Genomic DNA, 22430 nt, shown 5'->3' with positions numbered 1-22430 from the left:
TACACTGATATAGCAATTTTGCTATATCCGGCTCGAAGGACCAAAATGTACTATTATATTATTGATCATAGCACTCTTGGTATATCCGGCTCGAAGGACCAAAATGTACTGATTATATTATTGAAGTACTTTGATTGAGTATTTTGTAGTTACTGATTTTATTTAAAACAATGTTGTGTTTTTATACAAAAATATCTTAAGACTAATTTCTACATCAAGGTTAAAATAATATGATTTTATTGGACTGTATTACATTTTGTTATTGTTTGTAAAAAAAAGTTTAAAAAAGGTTAAAAAAGGACGAAAGTCCCAACACTAGGGATTTTCCTTTTATTGTTTTTATGAATATATTTTATTTTAATAATTTAGATACGGATGCTCAAAAATGTTACTATTTATCTATATTTTTCCTTAGTACATTCCCTTAGTACATTCCTAAATCGTATCCGTATCGTGATTAAAAAATGCACGATATGCAAAGAAAATAAATATGATAGGCGTCCTGGTAATCAAGTTTTAAGTGCCACCCCAATGCCAACACATCCTGGCCATACTCTTCATATCGATATTTTTGCAACCAATAAAAAGAAGATCCTTACCGCAATCGGCAAATTTACAAAGTTCGCCGTTGTTAGGATGTTAGATGGCAAGAGTACTGAAAACATAAGAAACCCGCTGAGAGAAATTCTTTTTTATTTTTGAGTCCCAAAATCTGTTGTTTTCGATAACGAAAAATCTTTTAATTCGCAGTCAATCAGGTTCATGATGGAAAATGACTTAAAAATTAATATCTTCACCACCCCTCCTTACAGAAGTGAAGTAAATGGACAAGTAGAGAGATTCCATTCAACTCTTGCTGAAATCATGAGGTGCCTAAAACAGGAAGATTCAAGTAAAAATTTTACAGAACTGGTTGAGACTGCTGTGAACGAATATAACCACTCCATTCATTCGGTAACAAATAAAAGACCTGTCGATTTATTTTTTGGAAGAATATTAAATTTTGGACCAGAAGACTATGAAAAAAACCCGTTTAGCGAACTATGAAAGGCTATTGGATAAACAAAAAAAGATATGAAATATCATAATAAAAATAAGGAGGAAGCTAAAGACTACGAACCCGGACAGGAGATTCATGTAAAACAAAACAAAAGAATAGGGACTAAATTGGCTAAGCGTTTTAAGAAGGAAAAGGTGAAAGAAAATCACCACTCAACAGTTTTAACTGAATCTGGTAGGGTGGTGCACAAAAATCATATTAGATAAGAAGAAAAAAATTACTTATAATATTTAATAAAGCGCATAGCGCTGCCAAAGAACTGTGTTCTCTGCATACTAGACGAGGATTGAGCCAATCAATTCTTTGACTATTTTGACTACAATAAGGTTTCCCATACCGCGCACGGCTTGGTACACAAAACAATGTAATATTACCAAACAAAAGTTTGTTTTAATTTAAGCAATTTTCTTAGAACCAAAACCATTACCGTCCGCTCACTTATAAGCTATTTTTGTTTCTTACTCACATGTCTTATTTCTTAATCACATGTATTTAATAAATTAAACATTTTGCACACTTTTACAAAATTCGCAATTCCAACGACACATGCCAAAGAGCTGTGTAATGTTAATAATAACCATAATAATATAAATGGTAATCCATCAATATTTTATTTAACTTTTAATAAAGCGTATAGCGCTGCCAAAAGATAGAATATTGGTAATTGCTCTAATAATATAATGTAAATCTATTAATATTTTACTTAACTTATAATAAAGCGCATAGCGCTGCCAAAAGGTAAAATATTGATAGTTATTATAATAAAATAATAATTATTCTTTTCCTTATTAACTACGTAATTAGTTATTATAGAATGCACAGCGTGGTTTAAGAAAATATAAAATAATATAAAAATTTTAATAGTTGTCGTTTTTCAAGTTTTTCTGAGCCGATAGGTTATGAGAGAAGAGAAGAAGAAAGAAGAGTAACTGTGGTAAATTAATTTTAAGGAGTAAGAGTGAATGAATGAATGTAAGAATAAAGAAAACAATATTTAATTCCTTACTAAATAAAAAAATTGTAGTAAAAAATGTTATAATATAAAAATTTTTTATGGAAATTAAATTGGAAAAATTAATAATTAATAATTAATAAATTGTATTTTATGAATAAATTTAAGTAAGCTTGTAAAAGTTTTAAATGGAAAAAAAATTGTAAATTATTGAAATTAAATTTGAAAAAATTATAAGTTAAACAATAAATTAGTTATTTAACTTTGTAATTATATTTTATAAATAAATTTAAGTAAGCTTGTAAAAATTTTAAAATTGGAAAGAAAATTGTAAATTATCAAAATTAAGTTGAAAAAAATTATAAGATAAACAATAATTTAATTATCTAATATTATAATTATTTTTATGAACAATTGTTAATAAGTATTTAACTCAATAAAAAATGGTAGCTTTAAGTGGGAGTGTCGGGTTCCTTTTTGCGAGGTGGAGAGCGGATGCGGTGTGTGAAACTAGGTACAGGGGCCCAAACGAGGACGTTTGAAATTAGTAAGGGAGGAGTTAACTCCCGCGTACCCCGAAATCCGGCCCTGTGCTTAGTCTCATTAACGGAGCAATCATGCGATGTTGTTCGAACGCATGGTTGCTACCAAACGGGATTTCCATTTGTTTGTCTGGAAAAGTCCCGTTTGGCTTCGGTATCTCCTAACTTCGCAAAATTGCGCTCGGTCTCTCCTGCTTCAGCCTCTGAATAAGAAACACATGAAATTTTTGCTAAATTAATAAAAATAAATATTTAACTTATATATATTATGCATTATTATTTATCTGTTGTCTCATTTTTTATTATTATTATTTATACTGTATTTGTTCATTAATTTAATAACCTATTTTTCATTTCGTTTTATTTATTTTATTACTATCATTTTATTTTATTTTTATTTTTGTTTTTATTTATGTATGTATATATATACATATTTATTTCTTCATCCATTATTGTTTATCTGTTTCGCATTTATATATTATTATATATTGTATTTGTATATTAGTTCATTTATCCATTTTTCTCTGCTTATCCACTCATATGTTCTCTTACTTGTTAATATACATTTAGTTATTCTATGTGTTTGTTTATATATTCCTCTCATCCATCTACTTGCTTATCTTATTCATCCACTTAGTTTATCAATTTTATCCCTCCATTCATTTATTTATCCATTCATTTGCTCATTCTTTTCCTTGGTTTATTCTATTATTTATTTATCTATTCATTCCTCTATTTACTATTTTATTCACTGTTGTGTTTTTATTATAGCCGCCGCTTTTTAATTCATCTCGTCATATCGGGCTCACATCTTACGGATTTCTATATCAGCAATTGTTATCTCCATGATGTCATCCAGACCCGCAATATCCGCCGGTCCGCATCCATGTGTGGCTAACACAACACCCATCATTACCCCTTTATCAACCATATCAACCGTCCCATCAGGAACAGAAACGGATCCCAAACTCATGGCCTCATGCCCAAAGCCAGCAACAGACCCACAATCAAGACCACTCCTTGCCACAAAAAGCGTCACTAAAACTCCTGCTAAAATCGTTGCTAGAAAACATAATGTTGCCCAGGTCATAGCCAAGAATGTCATGGATACAGCCTCTTGTATAGTCTCTACGGTCCCCGTCACTACGACCTCTACCATCCCATCACGTCTGGCCCCCTCTGTCTCAGCATTTATGGGCAACTCTCTTCCGTCCCTGTCCCCACAGCTTTTCCCCACTGTACCCTCTCTTAATTACTTTCCAGCTCTTTACCCTTGTGCGATACCTGGGGATTTTATTAATCTCACTACAATCACTGTTCCGTTAGAGATGCGTATTTTGGTTAGTTTTGGTCCCAATTACTGTCCTGTTGCTCCGCCTACCATCTCCAATTACTACACAGCCCTGGCTCAGTATTACAAGTATCACACTGAATATCAAAATGATTTGGGACTTTATTGTAAGGCTTTGATGGATGACCATTATGTAAAATTCTTGGCTGCAATGCGTACTCATCGTGTTCCTTCACCTTACCATTCCATGCTTACGCATTTATTCAACGTTACTCATAAATTCCTTTAGGCTCGTAATGATTTATTGTTGGTCCAGTCTGACAAGTGCAAGGCCACTATATTAATGTATAGGGATTCTTACATTGGAAAAATTGATGACCTATTGCAGAGTTATATTAGTACTGGAGCTTGTTCAATATTCATCGGTGATCAGGACCAGCTTTCTCGCAAGATTCAGGCGCAGTACCGGAAGGTTGTTAATCCTTTGTGTCGTCTTCATGCTGCTAAACCTAATCTTTATCCCTCCTCTATAAATGCTAGCCTTAAGAAGTTATTATCATCCTCGCCAACCTTCCCTTATCTATATGGAACTATCAAGACCCATAAGCTTGACAATCCGGTCCGTCCGATTTGCAGTCCCATTCAATGGTACTCTCACCCCTTACACAAGCTATGTCAGTTTTTCTTATCTGCTGCTCTCCAGAGTAAGCTTTCGTGTCATAATCTGTCTAACATTAATAAGCTTACCGATCATTTACTACAATTGCAGCCTCGTCCAGGTTATGTATTAGTTACAATGGCAATACGAGAAATGTACCCAAGTACTCGCATCCCTCCTTTATGGGATTTACTGCAGTTTTTTATGGGTCAGGATTGGTTTAAAGCTGCTTGCCCTATCGATGTCAGTATGTTGCAATCTATATTAGATTTTATACTCCATAAGGCCAATTATTTCACATTCAATGGTGATTTGTATCAGCAACACGAAGGGTTACCACAAGGTGGAGGGGCCTCTGGCTTATTGGCCACCATATTTCTAGATGCTCAGATTGAACTTAATTATAATCCATTGTTCTTGTCCCATAGTGTTTTAGCTTGGTGGAAGTATATCGACGATGTGCTCCTCTACATGCCTTCTTTCTCTGTTTCTAGTTTTATGGATGCTTTTCCCCGTCTCATTGGATACGACGTAACTTATACTGTAGAAAAACCAGATCTCAAATATAGTGTTTACCCTTGTGTTGCTTATCTCGATCATCGTATTTTCCAATCCTCTCATGCTTTCTTAGTAAATGTCTATCATAAGTCCACCGAATCCATGCGTTTGACCCATTATACTTCACATACATCCATTAAAGTTAAGCAATCTGTACTCTCTACTCATTTGCGTCGTGTATTTTATCGCACTAGCGATACTTTCCTTTCCGTAGATCTTGCTGACTGTCTTGTTCGGTTCTATACCAACGGTTATCCTCAGTATCTTGTCCATTCTGAACTGGAAAAATTACTCACCAACTATAATGAGCCTTATGGTCAACCTTTGACTTCTTATCGCCGCTCTCTCATTTCTAAATTCCTCTATCCATATGGGTTACCAAATGGCCATATTTATCCTAGTCTCTTCAATCCTACTTCACAACCTAAACTGTATCGTCGCAGTATTGTCTTCAGCTGCGAGGATTTTGTCAAAATATTGCATCATGCTCTTCACAAAATAGATGGTAGTGTACCAACATTCTCTAAAGCTAAAAGTTTATTCTCTGCTTTACATATGTAATCTGCCTCCTATCATCTGCATTCATTGTTCCAAAAAAGATATGTTGCAGCGATCCAATGAATTCAAATAGTGCTCTTTTAGATCTTTTAATATTTTGTGGAAATAGATATTGATTCGTGTTCTTCATATTCTCAACTTGCCGTTTCATTGTGTCTAAAAGCCGATTACACTGCCCTTCAAAAGTTTGTAAATTTTCACAAGTCTTACTCATTGTGATTAAAATTCTATCTGCTTGTTTTATTGTGTCGAAAAATGAGTTTAAGTTAAAGTATACTACCATATTCCATGATGATGCAACTACGTCCACTGATCCGATGTGGTTGAATATAAAAATAAATGCGATGAATATGGTAAGAATATTAAGGAACTAAAGGAACAGGATGGGCGATATATGAGATTACAAAATGATCATATATCAATAAAAATTGATTTCGAACCGGAACTTCAAAAAATCGAAAAAAAAGAATCTGCAAAGAATAGTTTTCATGATAGCTTGAATTCTTGTAATGCATCAACAGGTAATCCCTCAAGTTCTTGTAAAGTCCCAAGGACAGGTGACAGACTTGCAAAAACAAATAAATTTTTACGGAAGTAGGATACAGGATGCAGAAACATATCTACAAATGACCAAAATGTACTTTTATATTAGTGAAGTACACTGATATAGCACTTTTGCTATATCCGGCTCGAAGGACCAAAATGTACTATTATATTATTGATCATAGCACTCTTGGTATATCCGGCTCGAAGGACCAAAATGTACTGATTATATTATTGAAGTACTTTGATTGAGTATTTTGTAGTTACTGATTTTATTTAAAACAATGTTGTGTTTTTATACAAAAATATCTTAAGACTAATTTCTACATCAAGGTTAAAATAATATGATTTTAATGGACTGTATTACATTTTGTTATTGTTTGTAAAAAAAGGTTAAAAAAGGTTAAAAAAGGACGGAAGTCCCAACACTAGGGATTTTCCTCCTATTGTTTTTATGAATATATTTTATTTTAATAATTTAGATACGGATGCTCAAAAATGTTACTATTTATCTATATTTTTCCTTAGTACATTATTCTAAGAATTTAGGTGATAATGGATTTACAATAATAAACTATAATAATAAAATATATAAATTCATGTTCATGATTGAACACCATACATCATGTGTTTGTTATACAACCCATTAGGACCACGACATTGGCTCCGCCAACACTTCACAATATTCCAATTAATTGGTCTATGTGATCAAATTTGTCTTATTAATAATAAATTGCAAAATTCGACAGTATATGTCTCATAAGTGTCCCAAATAATTATTTATCCCACGGTATATTTTTTATATTACCAAATTGGTTACAAAACTTGATTCTTTGTAACTATTCTAGTTACAAAACCATTAAAGTATCGAAATAATATTTTCTCCCACGATACTTTAACTTCCTCTAAATAAGCAAAACAAAATTTCCAAATTTCACTATTCAGCATTCAAATTTCTAAATCATTAAAACAATATTTTTATTCATAGCAATCTAGGTATATTACAAAATCTTTTGCATTTGAGCATTTCTGAAACTGAGAAATGCAATGAGGGTCATTGCATAAACAATGCAAAGAAATAAGAAATATGAAACTAAAAAAGGCTCCTGGTTGGGATCAGATAACCGCTGAGATCTTAAATCAATTCCCTAATAAAGGTATAATCAAACTATGCAAAATAATTAATGCAGCTCTGCGCTTAAGACACTTCACAATTTATTGGAAAGTAGCGGAAGTACTTATGGTACACAAACATGGAAAACCTGCTAATAAAGTTTCGTTGTATCGTTCAATTTCTTTATTACCCGTTTTATCAAAAATCTTTGAACGAATTTTCCTTAATAGAATACAGATTATTCTAACGAAAATCAAATAGTTCCGAGTCATCAGTTTGGGTTCCGAAAAAAACATTCTACTGTAGAACAAGTACACAGAATATGCGACAAAATCGAAAGAGCACTTGAAAAACAAAAAATTTGCACTGCAGTATTCCTAGACGTATCTAAGTCTTTGATAAAGTTTGACACAAAGGACTTGTGTATAAGATTGAACAATCATTTTCGAAACAGATATCCGAAATTATGTGGTCCTACTTATCTTGGCGATTCTTCAGAGTGAAATATAATGGTGCGTGTACTCAACACTTAAACAAATTGAAGCCGAAGTACCGCAGACAAGTATACTTGGCCCAATTCTGTATCTAATTTACACAGCCGACTTGCAAGTCCCACCAGAAAGTGTTATTGCCACGTTTGCAGATGATACAGCGATCCTTACCACTGGAAATACCACAAACGAATCAACAGAAGCAACGTAACATTCCATTGATCAAATTATTAGTTGGACTAAAAAATGGAAAATTGAGCTCAACCAAACGAAATCCGTCCATGTAAATTTCACAAACAAAAAAATTGACTATTTGCCGATAACTATGTGCAGTGCTCGAATATTATACTCAAACACAGCTAAATACCTTGGCATGAACTTAGATGCAAAGTTCAAATGGAAAGAACATATAAAGAAAAAACGAGTTGAACTAGAATCCAAATACAAAAATTTATATTGGCTAGTTGGGGAAAAAACACCCGTCTCTCTAAACAACAAATTAATGATATACAAGCAAGTCTTAGCTTCGGTGTGGACGTATGGAATCCATTTATGGGGATGTGCACCAAAATCCTCTATTCAAATCATCCAAAATTTCCAAAACAAACTTTTAAGAAATTTAGTCAATGCTCCGTGGTTCATTAGGAATACTGACCTCCATCGGGACTTGAAGATCGAATCTGTGGCTGCAGTATTATATGAATTAAGGTTTTTCAAATGTACATAAAATTTATAGAAGTAAAAGAATTAAAAAACTTCAAATGAAGTAAAGAGCAAAAATGAAATAAATATTATAAAAAATGCAACGAAACGCAACAAAGTAGATACTAATAGACGGCAAAAAGTTAAACTGTTTGGTAGACAGCGTCGCGGATATTTCGGTAATCGAGCAAAAAATTGCGAAGACATTAAACTGTGAAATACAAGAATGTACTAAAAACATTTCGGGTCATGATAATAAAAAAACAATAGCTATCGGTATAATTGAAACAGCAAAAGAAAAAAGTCAGAAGTTTCCAGTCGAATAGTTGTTGCAGCTAAAAAAAGTGACGGTAAAAGAATTTGCATGGATTATCGGGATTTAAATAAGATTGTACAAAAAGATGTTTTCCCAGTCCCATTAATGGAGGAAGTCGTTGAAGCTTTAGAAGGTAAATGGATTTTTATAACGTTAGATTTGGTTGGTTTAAAAATTGAATGGAAAAAGTGTAAATTTTAACAAACGGAAATTGTTTATTTAGGACTGTGGATCACAAACGGATGTATTTCACCTGATGTGGAAAATTGTGCCACGATCAAAAACTTTCCAGTGCCAACAAATATTAAAAAACTCCAATCATTTCTGAGTTTGACAGGATCTTTCCGAAAATTTGTACAGAACTATGCAGTGATAACAAAACCATTTAAGGATCTATTCAAAAAAGATTTCGATTTCAAGATTGGTTCAACAGAGCAAACATCTATAGAGCAAATAAAAAGCATTCTCACTAAACAGTTAGTTTTAAGAATGTTTTCTCAAACAGCAGCAACAGAATTACGTACATCAATCTTACTTCAACAGTTCGAGGGAAAATGGTCTTCGATAAATTATTGGAGTAGAAAATGTACACCAGATGAAACAAAACTGCATAGTTTCAATCTGGACATAAAAGCATATTTAGCTTTCCAAAGGTTACGTCACTATTTACTCGGAAGAAACTTTAAGTTGGTCACAGATTTTCAAGCATTCAAGAGCACTGTCAGCAAAAGCATAGAACGCTTTTGACCAGCTAGCTGTAATACGTTGGATATTATATTTACAAGATTATCACTAAACTATTGAACATCGTAAAGCGAAAGCAATGAGACATGTTGACGCCTTAAGTCGGACACCTATAAATGGTATGATTATCAGAGAAGAAATCTCCACAAGACTTCAAAAAGCACAAACAGATAATAAGCATCTTATGGTAATAAAACAGGTCTTGGGAACAGAACCGTATGAAAACTACTCAATAAATAAAAAATAATATTCTGTGGAAAGAGAAGGATGTTTAAAACTTCTCGTATAATATAATTCGCGATGAACATGAATAAGGGCATTTTGTTACAGAGAAAGTAGTCAACGCACTGGAACAAAAATATTTTTTACCACATCTTCGTCAAAAAGTTGAGAAAGTTATAAAAAATTGTAAAGTTCAACAAAAAGCAAGAAGGTCATATGCACGTTATTGAAAAAGGAGACGTACCTTTATATACCCTACATATAGATCACTTAGACTAATGAATATAACAACAAAGAAGTATAAATATATATTGGTACTTTTTAATGAGTTCAGTTAGTTTGTTTGGCTTTATCGATCTAAAAAAATAGCTGCAGAAAAAGTCATCAAAAAGTTATCAGAATGGGCAGAAATTTTTGGATCACCAAAAGGAATAATAAGTGATTTAATTCTCATAGCAAGCCGCAGCACCTTCCTTAACAACTTCTGTTATTTTTATACTAAGATTATCTCGATCTTTCTTGTTCAGATCGCGAGCACTTAGTATCCTATCGTTTTACGAATATACATATATAATTGAGACAAACGGCCATTATGAGCCGTTTTAATTCCTTACCTTTGTGTTAATTCTGCATTAGATGTTTCAATGTCTTTTACTCAAATAACACACACCAAAACCGAATGTCACCATACCAAGATTAAGCATATCAATCATCCATGGACTCTCAAGCAATTAGCGTTCATTTGCATGACAACCTGCGTTACTATTGACATTAGACCAGCAGATTCTTCTGGGCGAGGTGCGCTAGTCTTTATAGTTACAACTTGTGAAGCAATTGCTCTATCAACATTTTATTTTTGGTTGTCTTTTTCTGTTTTGGATTAAAACTGCTAACTCTTATTTATTTTTCAGTAGAAACAAGGGTTGTCAATGTTTAATTATTTGAAACGTTATTCATAGAAACTCAGCTTTCATATAGATATAGGTTCAGGGTTGAAAAATGATAGAATGTTAAAAGTGGTGATGGGTAGCATAACGACCTTTGTCGATCTTTGTTCCCTAAATTAACGATGAAGTTTCGTATTTCAGTGTTCCCTGGTATGTTACCTAATCCTAATAGAATCACGCAGTAATGCAGCCAATATGACGATTCAACAATTACATAGTGAGCTAGGGTATTCAGAAGTAAACTGGGACCTACGAGGATCGTGAGTAAATACACTTATATAATTCACGGAGTGAATATGCATGATCTACATGCATTGCTAGATCACTTTAGGAACACATTGGACCATTTGAACAAGACAAGCTACAAAGCTATAGCGGAAGAGGAGATCGAGGCAATACAAAGAACAATCGATAATTTGGTAGAATCAAGACATAAAAGGGGATTGTTTAACGCCGTTGGTAATGTACAAAATTGGCTATATGGAACAATGACTGAAGAGGATCGTCAAAACATCAACGAACATCTGAGAGTGCATGATGAAAATAATTACAATCTTGTTAAGAATACGAATCAGCAGCTGCTGATTAACGATGTATTCAACAGATCCATCGACTCATTGAGACATGCCTTAGATGCTGACCGGAAAATAATACTAGGGAAGTTGTTGGAACTAGGAGAGAGGAACAAAATGCGAATCCAAGAAGACCTTACAATTGCTTTATTTTTCCGATTGAATATATTTAAGGGAAGAGTACAACATTTAGCAGCGACCTTAGCGGCGGCAAAAAGGGGAGTTTTTCTACCGGATATTTTAACATCATTGGAATCCGAGAAGTTGGAAGTTAACCTGGAAAAGCTGCAGAGGATAAGGACTGGAGCAAGCCATTGAGTAACGGCGAGCTGAGTCTAGTAATCAAGATACTGTCGGAGTTCATAACTGTCGACAAGATCCTCATATTACCTATACCAAATAAACAGCAACTACAGATAGTGGCAGAACCCGAAACTACCGTACAGGTGCTTGATAAAATATATAAGTTTAGGGAAGACCAGTCTTTGTTTGAGCTGGAAGTTAGTAATCATTGCCTGTTCAAGGGATATTGCCAATCCATAACAATGAGCAAGAGCTCGTTTCTGGAACTCAGTAGCAGTGTGATTGTCATAATTAATGAGTGGAACAATACCCTTAATAACACCTGTAATAGGAAGAACATCACACATGCTGGGCACTATGTTGCAAATTTTTCAAATTGTCAGTCTTCATGCAAGGGAAAGTATTCGAAAATAAGGTAATGAAATGGGAACTAGTTTGGGTGATTCCAACAGTTAAGAACACATTGATAACGGAACGCATCCTTACGTTCGAGGAGGTGGTTTTAAAACAGCAAGAGAACATCAAGCAAATACAGGAATTGTGCAAGATAGCAACAATATCGATAGAGACTGTCTCCTGTTATGGGTACATGCACAATAGGGTGTGTGGTAAACGGTTTGACCGTCAATAAATAAAAATATAAGAACAGCCTTGCATTAAGTCTCATGTTACGATGCGATAGCATGGGACTATGCAGAAGGCAATGGCCCCACAACGTGAACGTGGAATGTGCTGACACTACGAAACGTGACCAGCAAACACGTTACTTTTGAAGCTGATACGAAAGTACAGAAAAGTTGGACGAGTCAGTCGCTGTTTTATCTTGCTATAGTGATCAGGTGCTGTTTCAATGCGGTGATTCGAGTGTTAGAATCGAGTAGTAAATGAACTGAATGAATAAATTGTTTTACTAATAAATTGTGTTGTTAATTAAATAATAAAAATTATAAAAATTATAAAAATTTAAGCTAAAGAAAAATTGTAAATAAACAATGGTTCTAAATGCATGGAATAATTAATTAAATTAAAGAACTAATTTATTTAATTTACAAAACAACAACAAGTGAATTACTCAAAATATTCATACACACATCATCAACAACATATCATCGGCAACAGCAGCAGCAGTGTCAAACGTAGCATACAACGGTAGTCTCAACTACAACATACAACGTGGGCTCAACTACAGCATACAATGTTAGTCTCGACATCATCAACAACACATCATCAGCAACAATAGTCTTCATTTATAGCAACAACCACAGCAACGGAACAACGGTGACAGACGAGCGAGCAGAGGCGGCGACAGCATTTAGGAATACAAAAGTAACTTAATAAAGGTGCATATACACTCTACATCATGTGTTTGACTTTCAATCGAAAAAGACTACAACATTTGTTTGAAGTAAAACAGGCCACAGGACACATCAGAAACAAACATAAAAAGAGACATATGGTACTTTGACAGCGGCACAATATCACACATGTGTAACAATAGAATGTTATTTTCGAAATTTGTACAGTACAGCGAGCGTTTTGCATTAGCAGACAATAATTATATAAATGCAGACTTGCTTTCAAGAATCGGCTTGGTACAGAATGTGGTTATAAACTTTGATGAGATAGCTGTACAACAATATGACGCAGATTTACAGACACTTCTGAAGAAAGGTTGAGATAAGACGATTTCCCTTACAAAGTTGTCTATTCCGGAATCAACAAAGGAACTCTATTGTCACATTTTACGAGATAGAATAAGACCTTACATACCAAAGAGTTGTCGCCAAGCTATCACTTACAACTTACAAATGCATACGTTTTTCAAACAAAATTAAAATTATGTGGATTCCTGGGCACGCAGGAATTAAAGGAAACGAACTAGCAGATCAAGCTGCCTCTGCCGCCATTCGCTCTCCCTTATTCTTATTCAAGACATCCGAAAGATAAGACGTTTTAAATTTTATAAACAAACATATGGAAGACGAATGGGCTATGGAATGGTCAGTGTACAACCATCGCTACAAGCCGATCAACACCAGTGGTTTAAAAGCTATATACCCACAATCATGCACTCATCAACAATGTAAGATTTTTATCCGATTGCGTATGGGACATTCAAAGATTTTTCATGAACATCTTTTGAGTGGCGATCAGCCATCAAACTGTCCATTTTGTAATAGCACACCATCCATAGATCATATACTTAACGATTGCCCTTCTTTTAATTCTATTCGTAGTAATATCTTTCCCAATATCTCACCAACCAGCGTTTTAAAAACAATTAATGTTAAAAATATACTTTTGATGTATAAATATATTAAAGCCTGTAATCTAGTAAATAAAATTTAATTTATAATATCCGAGCTGAAGGCCCTGGCAGCTAGCGCTCGTTTTTCTGATCTTAGTTATAAGATTTTATATTTTGTAATTAATTATAATAAATAAATAAATAAATATCACTTACAAGATGCATTCCTTGTCACATCCAGGCGTCAGAGCAACCAAAAAAATTGTAACAAATCATTAACAGACCTTCCATGTCAGAAGATGTAGCCGCGTATGTACGCTCATGTATTCCATGTCAGAAATCAAAGATACATCTGCACACCAAATCACCACTATGTGATTTCGCATCAGTTGACGTTCGGTTCGAGGACATTAACATTGACATCATTGGTCCACTACCAACATCGAATGGTTTTCGCTATTGTTTGACATGTATCGACCGATTTTCGAGATGGCCTGTCGCAGTTCCAATGGTCGATATAACGGCGCGAAATGTTGCTACTGCACTTATCAGTGGTTGGATATCCACTTATGGTATTCCCTTATATATAACCACGGATTTAGGAAGGCAATTTGAGTCATTTGTTTTCAAAGAATTAATGGAGTTGCTGGGAGTTAAACATTTACGAACCACACCATACCACCCGTAATCAAACGGTATTATAGAGCGTTGGCATCGTTCGTTAAAGTATGGCAGACAAATGCTCAGAAACAACTAGCTAGAGCTCTGCCCTACCGTTGATACTGCTTGGCATGCGTGATATTGGACTAAGACCAGCCGAAATGGTTTTTGGTGCACCTTTGAGAATTCCCGGCGAATTCTTAGTTCTAGTGAGACAGAATTCGCTCAATCGCTTCACAAAGCAATACTCAGTCTCCCTTCAACAAATCCACAACGACATGGTAATTATCAACAGTTCATACATCATTCGTTAAGTGAATGTAAATTCGTGTTTGTAAGAATCGATCGAGTTCGAACACCGTTAGAACAAAGTTACGAAGGACCGTTTGAAGTAATAAATAAATATGAAAAATATTTCATTGTGAAAATCCATCAACGAGAAGTCAAAATATCAATCGATCGTCTAAAAGTAGCTTATTTATTTAACGATACACCAAATGCTATACCAATAAATCCATTTTTTAGTCATAGTAGTAGTAAAATTCCTTCAGCAAAAGTTGAAAGAAAAACTTCAAATGGTGTACCAAAACAACAATCACGAGTAACTTCATCGGGACATCATGTACGGTTCCCACTTAAGTATCGTTAGGTCGGTAACTAGGTGGGGGGATAATGTGGTGCATTAACAATTGGTTGAAGGGTGGCAACTCTGGCCAAGTGAGAGAAAAGTAAACGAAGCAAGTTAACAATTGACATTTAAAAAACAAGTTGTTTATTAGAAATTTTTTTAATAAAAATAAATAAATGGTTACTCAAACAGTTCAAGAAGTAATGTACATTTTTATTAAGTAATACGCTATAAATTTAACCAAAGCTTTCATGCTTTGACGTTTCTTGTCTTGTTTACAAACGTGTTTTTTTATATAGTGCCGGTGTTTGTGATTTTATTATTTATATTTATTTATTAATAAATAAATAAAATAAATCAATAACAAATAATAAAAACAAATAAAAAAAATAAAATAAATATATAAATAGTGAATAAATAAGGTGTGTATATTCTTCACTTATTTAAATACATTTCTTTATTTTTTTGTTAATTGTAATAATAATTTCAGATGTGTTCCGTGTGTTACCGATGCAGATGCGGTGTATTACTTGTGAGTTATTTTAATATAATATATATATTAAATAAAATTAATCTATTTTATTTTAGATTATATTAAATTTCTTACAGTGAGTGAAATTATATTAAATGTTGTGTATTAAACATAATGTATTGTGATGTGTAACTAAAATGTCTTTTGATGTTACTAGTACAGTGTTGGTGTTGTTGCTTGTTTATATTGAAACTATGTAGGTTGGAAATATGTGAATATTTCCTTTCTTACAGCCCAAGCCTATCAGAAGTACACTATCCGCAGCAAATGGTTCCCACATTAAAACATACAACTGTAAACTTCTAAAACTCAACCTGGGCCTGAGGAAAAGTTTCAACTGGTGCCGATTTTCCTAAAAATTTTAACTTATTGGTTGACGTCACTAACAAGCGAATTATTGATAACCAAACAATTATTATCGAAGCAATTTTAAACGTGCAAACAAAAATAGTAGCCGTGGCATCATATGGAGGAGCCCTTTAGACCTGTAGTATGCATTCATTTACGTATATACATTAATTCTAACGCAACTTCAGTAAATATATTTTGTTGCTAAAAGACTATATAAAAGACTATATAATTTACTTAGTAATGCACAGCTACATGAATTATGCCTGGCTAGCACATTCCTGTTGCTAAAGCACACATGAAGCAGTAATCTTCATGTTATTTAAAACTACGATATGTGCAATAAGATTTTATGTATGCATGCTTTACCATTCCCTTAGACACATAATAAGTGCTATTGTAAGTTATTTTTGTATGTTAAGTTTAGTTCTAAGCTTATGAAGCAGAGCATATGAATTCATTCTGATTCCAACCTGCATACCCATCGGATGCAGTTAATAAATAATCATAAACCTATAATATTTTGTTTTATTAAATTGTAGTCCACACAACAGACCCAAAATAACCGAATAGAATATTTGGATTATGCGAACGATAAATGGTGCTAAATGGTGAAAGGTGATTGACGCGTTTACAAAGAATACAATATAGAGATCTAGCTTTTATATGTAACGACGAAAATTCACATTTTCAAAGTATGTGATTTATCCGTACTGCTATATGGTTGCGAAACATGGCTCGTAACCGAGATAATTCAAAACAAAGTGCGTGGGTTTGTAAACCGGTGCCTTCGGAAAATATTACGCATCTTTTTGCCAAACCGAATTTCAAACACACAATTGTGGAACACAACTAATAAAAACAACATCAACACAAATATCCGCAAGAAAAAGTTTGGTTGGATTGGTTACACCTTACGAAACCCGTCAAGTGAAGTTTATTTTCAAGCCCTTACATATAATCCGCAAGGCAATAGTAGAAGAGGAAGACATAAGATTATCTGGCGCAGATCAACACTAAACGAAACTAACAGCCAATCTATAATATAGGTGTGCGGATTGCATATAATACATCAATATTGTTAAGCTCAGAGAAGTGGCAGTAAAAATGCAAAGATGGAGGCAATTTGTAGAGAACTTATGCCCAGTATAGAGGGAGCTTGAAATCATGTGACGCCAGGCAAGGCCTATTTATAATAACAAACTAAGTTGCAGACGTTGTGCATTTCCGAAATCCTACTCTCGAGTTTCTTCAGTCAACAACGTCAATAAATATCAGCAACTCCTATCCAGTTTCAAGAACCTAGCTTTACCACATTCGATTTGTTTTTTGGATACAACAAAAACAACGGTGCAACATCGCATATACACTAACGGACGTCCTGTTTTCAAATATGTTGCAGATAACCCGTCAGTACATGTTAAGTCAACAAATTTACACATCTTTGGAGAGCGAATGGACTAGTCCGTTATATATAATTCGCAAAAAGAATGGCGACTTAACGTGCAAACTTTATCAGAAATATACCCTAACTGCACTTTCAAGACTTTGCACAAACTTTCAACGGTTAAATCGATCTGCACTCTAATAGACATCGAAAAAGCATACTTCAATATACCGACAGTTGTAGAGAAAATGAAAAAACACCGCAATTATAACGCAGTTCAGCCTTTTCGAATTCAACGTAATGATATTTGGACTATGAAATACCGCACAAATGTTCCAACGTTATATGGATCAACTTCTTTCAGGTCTGGACTTCGCAATTGCATATTTGCTATGACTAAACATTTTACTTGCATCGCGGTCGTTCTTCCATGTGCGATCGCATTACATATTACATTAGATATTTAACATATGTTACTATAAAATAATTCGTGCATAAGCACAAATAAAATAAAATAAGTTATTGTTCACATTTTAAGGTTGCGTTATACCCAACAGTACCTAACACTTCTGTTCTTTCTACATTTCCAAAAACTTCGCCTACATTGAGGTTATCTCCTACTATTTCGACTCTTATTGCCTGCATGTTACTAATATCCTTGTAGAGAGGGCACTGACATAGTATGTGCAGCCAGTTTTCAAGTCCACAAGCGCAGTTCGCATTGCCACTTCGGCCCCTTAAGTGCAAGAATGCATTAACAGATCCATGTCCCGTTAGTAGATAGCCATAATGTAGGCCGAAATCAAAGTCTGATCTATCCCTGACGAAAGCTACATCCCGAATAAATTCGCAGGTTACTCTTCCACATTCACAGCCGTCCCACCTATCCTGCAATCTAGTTCATTCAGTATATTTTTCAAATTCCTACTGCTAGTAGAACTGGTATCGATGTTTTTTAGCCAGTCTATATGTGTGGCAAATCTTTATTCTTCCTAACCAAGTAAATGGCTGCTCGCTTAACTACCTTTAGGTCTAACGGCGCATTGCCCATCAGGACCTGCAGCTTATCTGTAGATACCGTACGACACATCGGGATGGACCCTAACGAAGCCACCCGTTGAACCGAGAGGATCTTTTTGAGACCCCGCGAAGTCCTGACACCGTCGTACCATATAGAGGCACCATATGTTGCACAGGCAACAAATAGCTCCTGATATATAGTACGTGTCGCTCTCCTACTTAGACTCCACTCATTCCTAAGGCTTCTCCTAACCTTTGGGACTAGTGTACGTAGTTTGTCTTTCATATGATCGAGATGAGGATAAAAATTCATTCTTTTTCCTACATTGGTGTCTAAGTACTTGACCACTTAAACTTATTTAAGCGATATGCCATTTAATATGCCCTTTAACTTCATCATCATGGTCTTATCCAATGCTATTTCTATGCCTACACGTCGGCACCATTCACCAACAATTCTCGTACTATCCACTGTTCTATTTTCTATCTCCGATTTACTTCTTTCTACTATTAGTATCAGTATATTGTCAGCATATGCACAACAATCAGTCAGGAGTCAGTAACTCCTCCAATGGATACAACAAGAGATCCATGTTTCAGATAAATGGACAACAGATAGGTCCCTGTGGGTATCCTCTAATTACATCTTTCCACACAGAGTTCCTAGTTCCAACAATGCAGGAATGTCTGCCCAAGAAATATCTCTTCCAGGGTGTCATATCCTTACAGACTATTTGCATAAGCCTTTCTAAAACACTTCACCATCTAAGATAATCGAATGCTCCATTAACGATTACAAATATTCCTAATACATATTTACTCCTACTATTGTGAATCTTGTTCTTAACATAATGCCAGGCATGCTCTGTACTCAAACCCTGCTTAAAATCAAATTGCCTATTTGACTGTCTATCTGTTCTATGTTCCTGAAGTCGAAGGAGACTGATGCCCCTATAGGATCGTGGATTGCTCCGGATCCTATCAGGAGATTTCAAAAACACAACAACCTTAGGTGTTTTCCATTCTGATGGAAAATACCCCTCTCGAACGCAACATCGATACAAGCTAATCAGGTGCTCAGGAATAGCTTTCCAGAGGCTTTTACACATCTCTCCAGTTATTCAATCCAGACCTGGAGACCGTCTTGACGTAGCTTTCTGAAGCGCTGTGCGAAGGGTTCATACTTCTACTTCTTCTGCGCTGTCTGGTATCCATCAATACAAAAGAATCTGCACCGGCACATTCCTTCCATGTTGACAACGTTGTCAATACAAAGACTACTAATGTCAGTGCATTTATTGTTTCCTCGAACAAATTTGTACACCTTTCCACAGGCGTCATTCCTATTGTCAGCGATGAAATCTGTCCAGTGTTGTTCCTTAGTCCTAGCTACAAGTGTCTTGAATTCCCTAAGTTTTTCCATATATTTCTGTTTTAGATTATCTAAACTAAGTTTCTACTTCCAACCCTCTGTAGAAGCTTTTTGCTTCTCCTTAGCTTTCTCTTCTTGGTGGCCATTGTAGTGGTCCACCACCTCGTTTTTTGGGCTACACTTCCTAATCCTACGGAGCTTGCCATCATAGACACTCCATACCAGACCTTTAATTATAGCTGTTCAGATCTGTTCATCTGAACTTTGGGCAGAAAACTCATCAGCGGTTATAGAAAACTGGTCATTAATCCAAGAGGAGTAAACTTCCCAGGAAACATCTTTAATATCAGGGTTTGAGTACAGAGGATGCCTGGCATTATGTTAAGGACACATCTTTAGTATCCCAGCGCCTATCTTATGCTATTTCAGTGTTAACGGATGTAATGCCCATTTTCACAATGATTAGCGTATGATCGCTAACGCTATCACCTTCAGTAACTTTCCATCTAAGACCTAATCTATTTGCTGCGTCATTTACAAATGTGACATCGATTTCACTTTGGCGATTTGACACAGAGAACGTTTATATCTCACTTGGAACATTCAAATTATTTATTTCTTTAGAAGCAAACCATTCCTTCAGCATTTCACAGCGGGGGTGGCTTGAGTAACTAGCCGTGTACCTCGACAGTTTACTATACCACATTGCAAAATTCGCAGAAACGTCAATAATTTAAATTTCACTTGATATTACTGCAACTTTTATTTTTATTTTATTTTATTTTTAAAAAGTGCTTATGCACAAATTATTTTACAGTAACCTATTTTAAATAACTAATGTAATATGTAATGCGGTCACACGTGGAAGAACAACCACGATGCAAGTAAAATGTTTGGTCATAGCAACCCAGCGTGCAAACAGACGAGTTTTGGACGATGGCTCGTCAACGCGATGAAGTTATAAATCTTCCACGCGATTGTTTTGGCGATTGTTATTTTTCGCCACCAACAAAATGCATACTGGTTATGACTCATTGAATTTTGTTTTGACGAAATGAACAGTGAAGAGATAAAGAAATAAAACATCTGAGCGATTGTTGCTTAGTGTTCTCTGAAAGTGCGTAACATAAGTGCATAAATTTACGCTCTCATTTGAAATTGTTTGTTTGCGTGCAGTAATTGCAATTCATTCTCTTGAACGCAGTAAAGTGGTGTAGTGAAAAAATATCAGTGAAAGTACAATTTATATTAAATTATTTAAGTTAAATTATAAAGTATATCAACAGGTAATTATTTTATTATTAAATTGTTTGTAATAACAAAACAAATAATAGTAAACAGAATGAGGTCAGCTAGTTCTTCAAAAAAAGCAAACAAGCGAGAGGCGTCTAGGATAATAAATAATATTTTTGGTGTACAAAAGAAAAACAGAAAACCACAAATTGGAAATGAAGATTTGCAAACACCAGAAGAAATTTTCTCAAATATCAATAATTCTTTTATTGATTGTGATGACTGTCAAAATAACTACGGTAATGTCTTTTTTAACTACGATAGTGATCACGAGGAGATTTCCGATATACTACACGAAATAAGGGAGAGGGACAAGAAGCAGCAAAAGCGGGATGAAAACATAATTAAAGTCGTAAAAACATTAACCGAGGAGGTTATTTCATTACGTCAGGAAGTACGTCTTCTTAAATTCAACACAAATCCTATAAATGAAGTGGAGTCAACCATTTTACCATCGCTACCTCTACATACTGTAGAGGCCTTAGAACAGTTTGATGCGAATTTGGTTGATGAAGACGTAAACAAAGCTTTCGTAAGTTAGAATATAAATTATCAACTATATTTGTTTTACAACTATTTTATATTTTCAGAAGCACTTCATTAACAGAGTGGGCGGTGACGAAATGGCCGTATTTTTAAGGCAAAGCGTTAAGCGAGTCATATCTGATGAGCTCGCAATTAATTACACATGGAGAGGAACAAAGGAGAAGAATAGTATACAAACGTATACTTTAATAAAAATAATAAAAAGTAATTTCTTTAATAATTTAAATCTATTGATAAATATGTTCTGATATATAACTTCCCATTCTGTAGATATCTGTCTCCTTAAATTTCTGCAAGTGAATGATATAAAAATGAACTCGGTGCTTCAACAACATTTTGTACATGCAAAAGACCGGATGAAGAAGCGAAAACTGAAATCACAAGAGAGTGATTTGAATTAATTTATAAATAATTTATATATACTTTTTATATTTTTACTCAAATTTTTTATTTTCTATAATACAATAAGTGTTCTGTAATAATTTATTAATAATTTATATTATTACCTTTTTTATATTTTTACTTAATTTTTATACTTTTTATAATACAATAAGTGTTTTGTAATAATTTATTAATAATTTATATTATTTACTTTTTTATATTTTTACTTAAGTTTTTTACTTTTTATAATACAATAAGTGATTTGTAATAGTTTATTAATAATTTATATTATTTACTTTTTTATATTTTTACTTAACTTTTTTACTTTTTATAATAGAATAAGTGTTTTGTAATATTTTAGCAATTTTTATAATACAATAAGTGATTTGTAATAGTTTATTAATAATTTATATTATTTACTTTTTTATATTTTTACTTTACT

The 22430-nt window shown here is 34.1% G+C and overlaps 1 protein-coding gene across 1 annotated transcript; it reads left to right on the top strand.

Moving 5' to 3' along the window:
• Positions 1–4188: 4188 nt before the first annotated feature.
• On the top strand, positions 4189–5622 carry LOC119688679. Its single transcript, XM_038103348.1, has one exon. The coding sequence runs from the start codon at positions 4189–4191 to the stop codon at positions 5620–5622; it is 1434 nt and encodes a 477-aa protein (XP_037959276.1).
• The last annotated feature ends 16808 nt before the right edge of the window (positions 5623–22430 follow it).

The sequence above is a fragment of the Teleopsis dalmanni genome, chromosome X (genome assembly GCF_002237135.1).
Source record: "Teleopsis dalmanni isolate 2A chromosome X, ASM223713v2, whole genome shotgun sequence".
NCBI lineage: Eukaryota > Metazoa > Arthropoda > Insecta > Diptera > Diopsidae > Teleopsis > Teleopsis dalmanni.
Note: the sequence above shows the minus strand (reverse complement) of the source record. Positions and strands in the feature narration are given on the sequence as shown.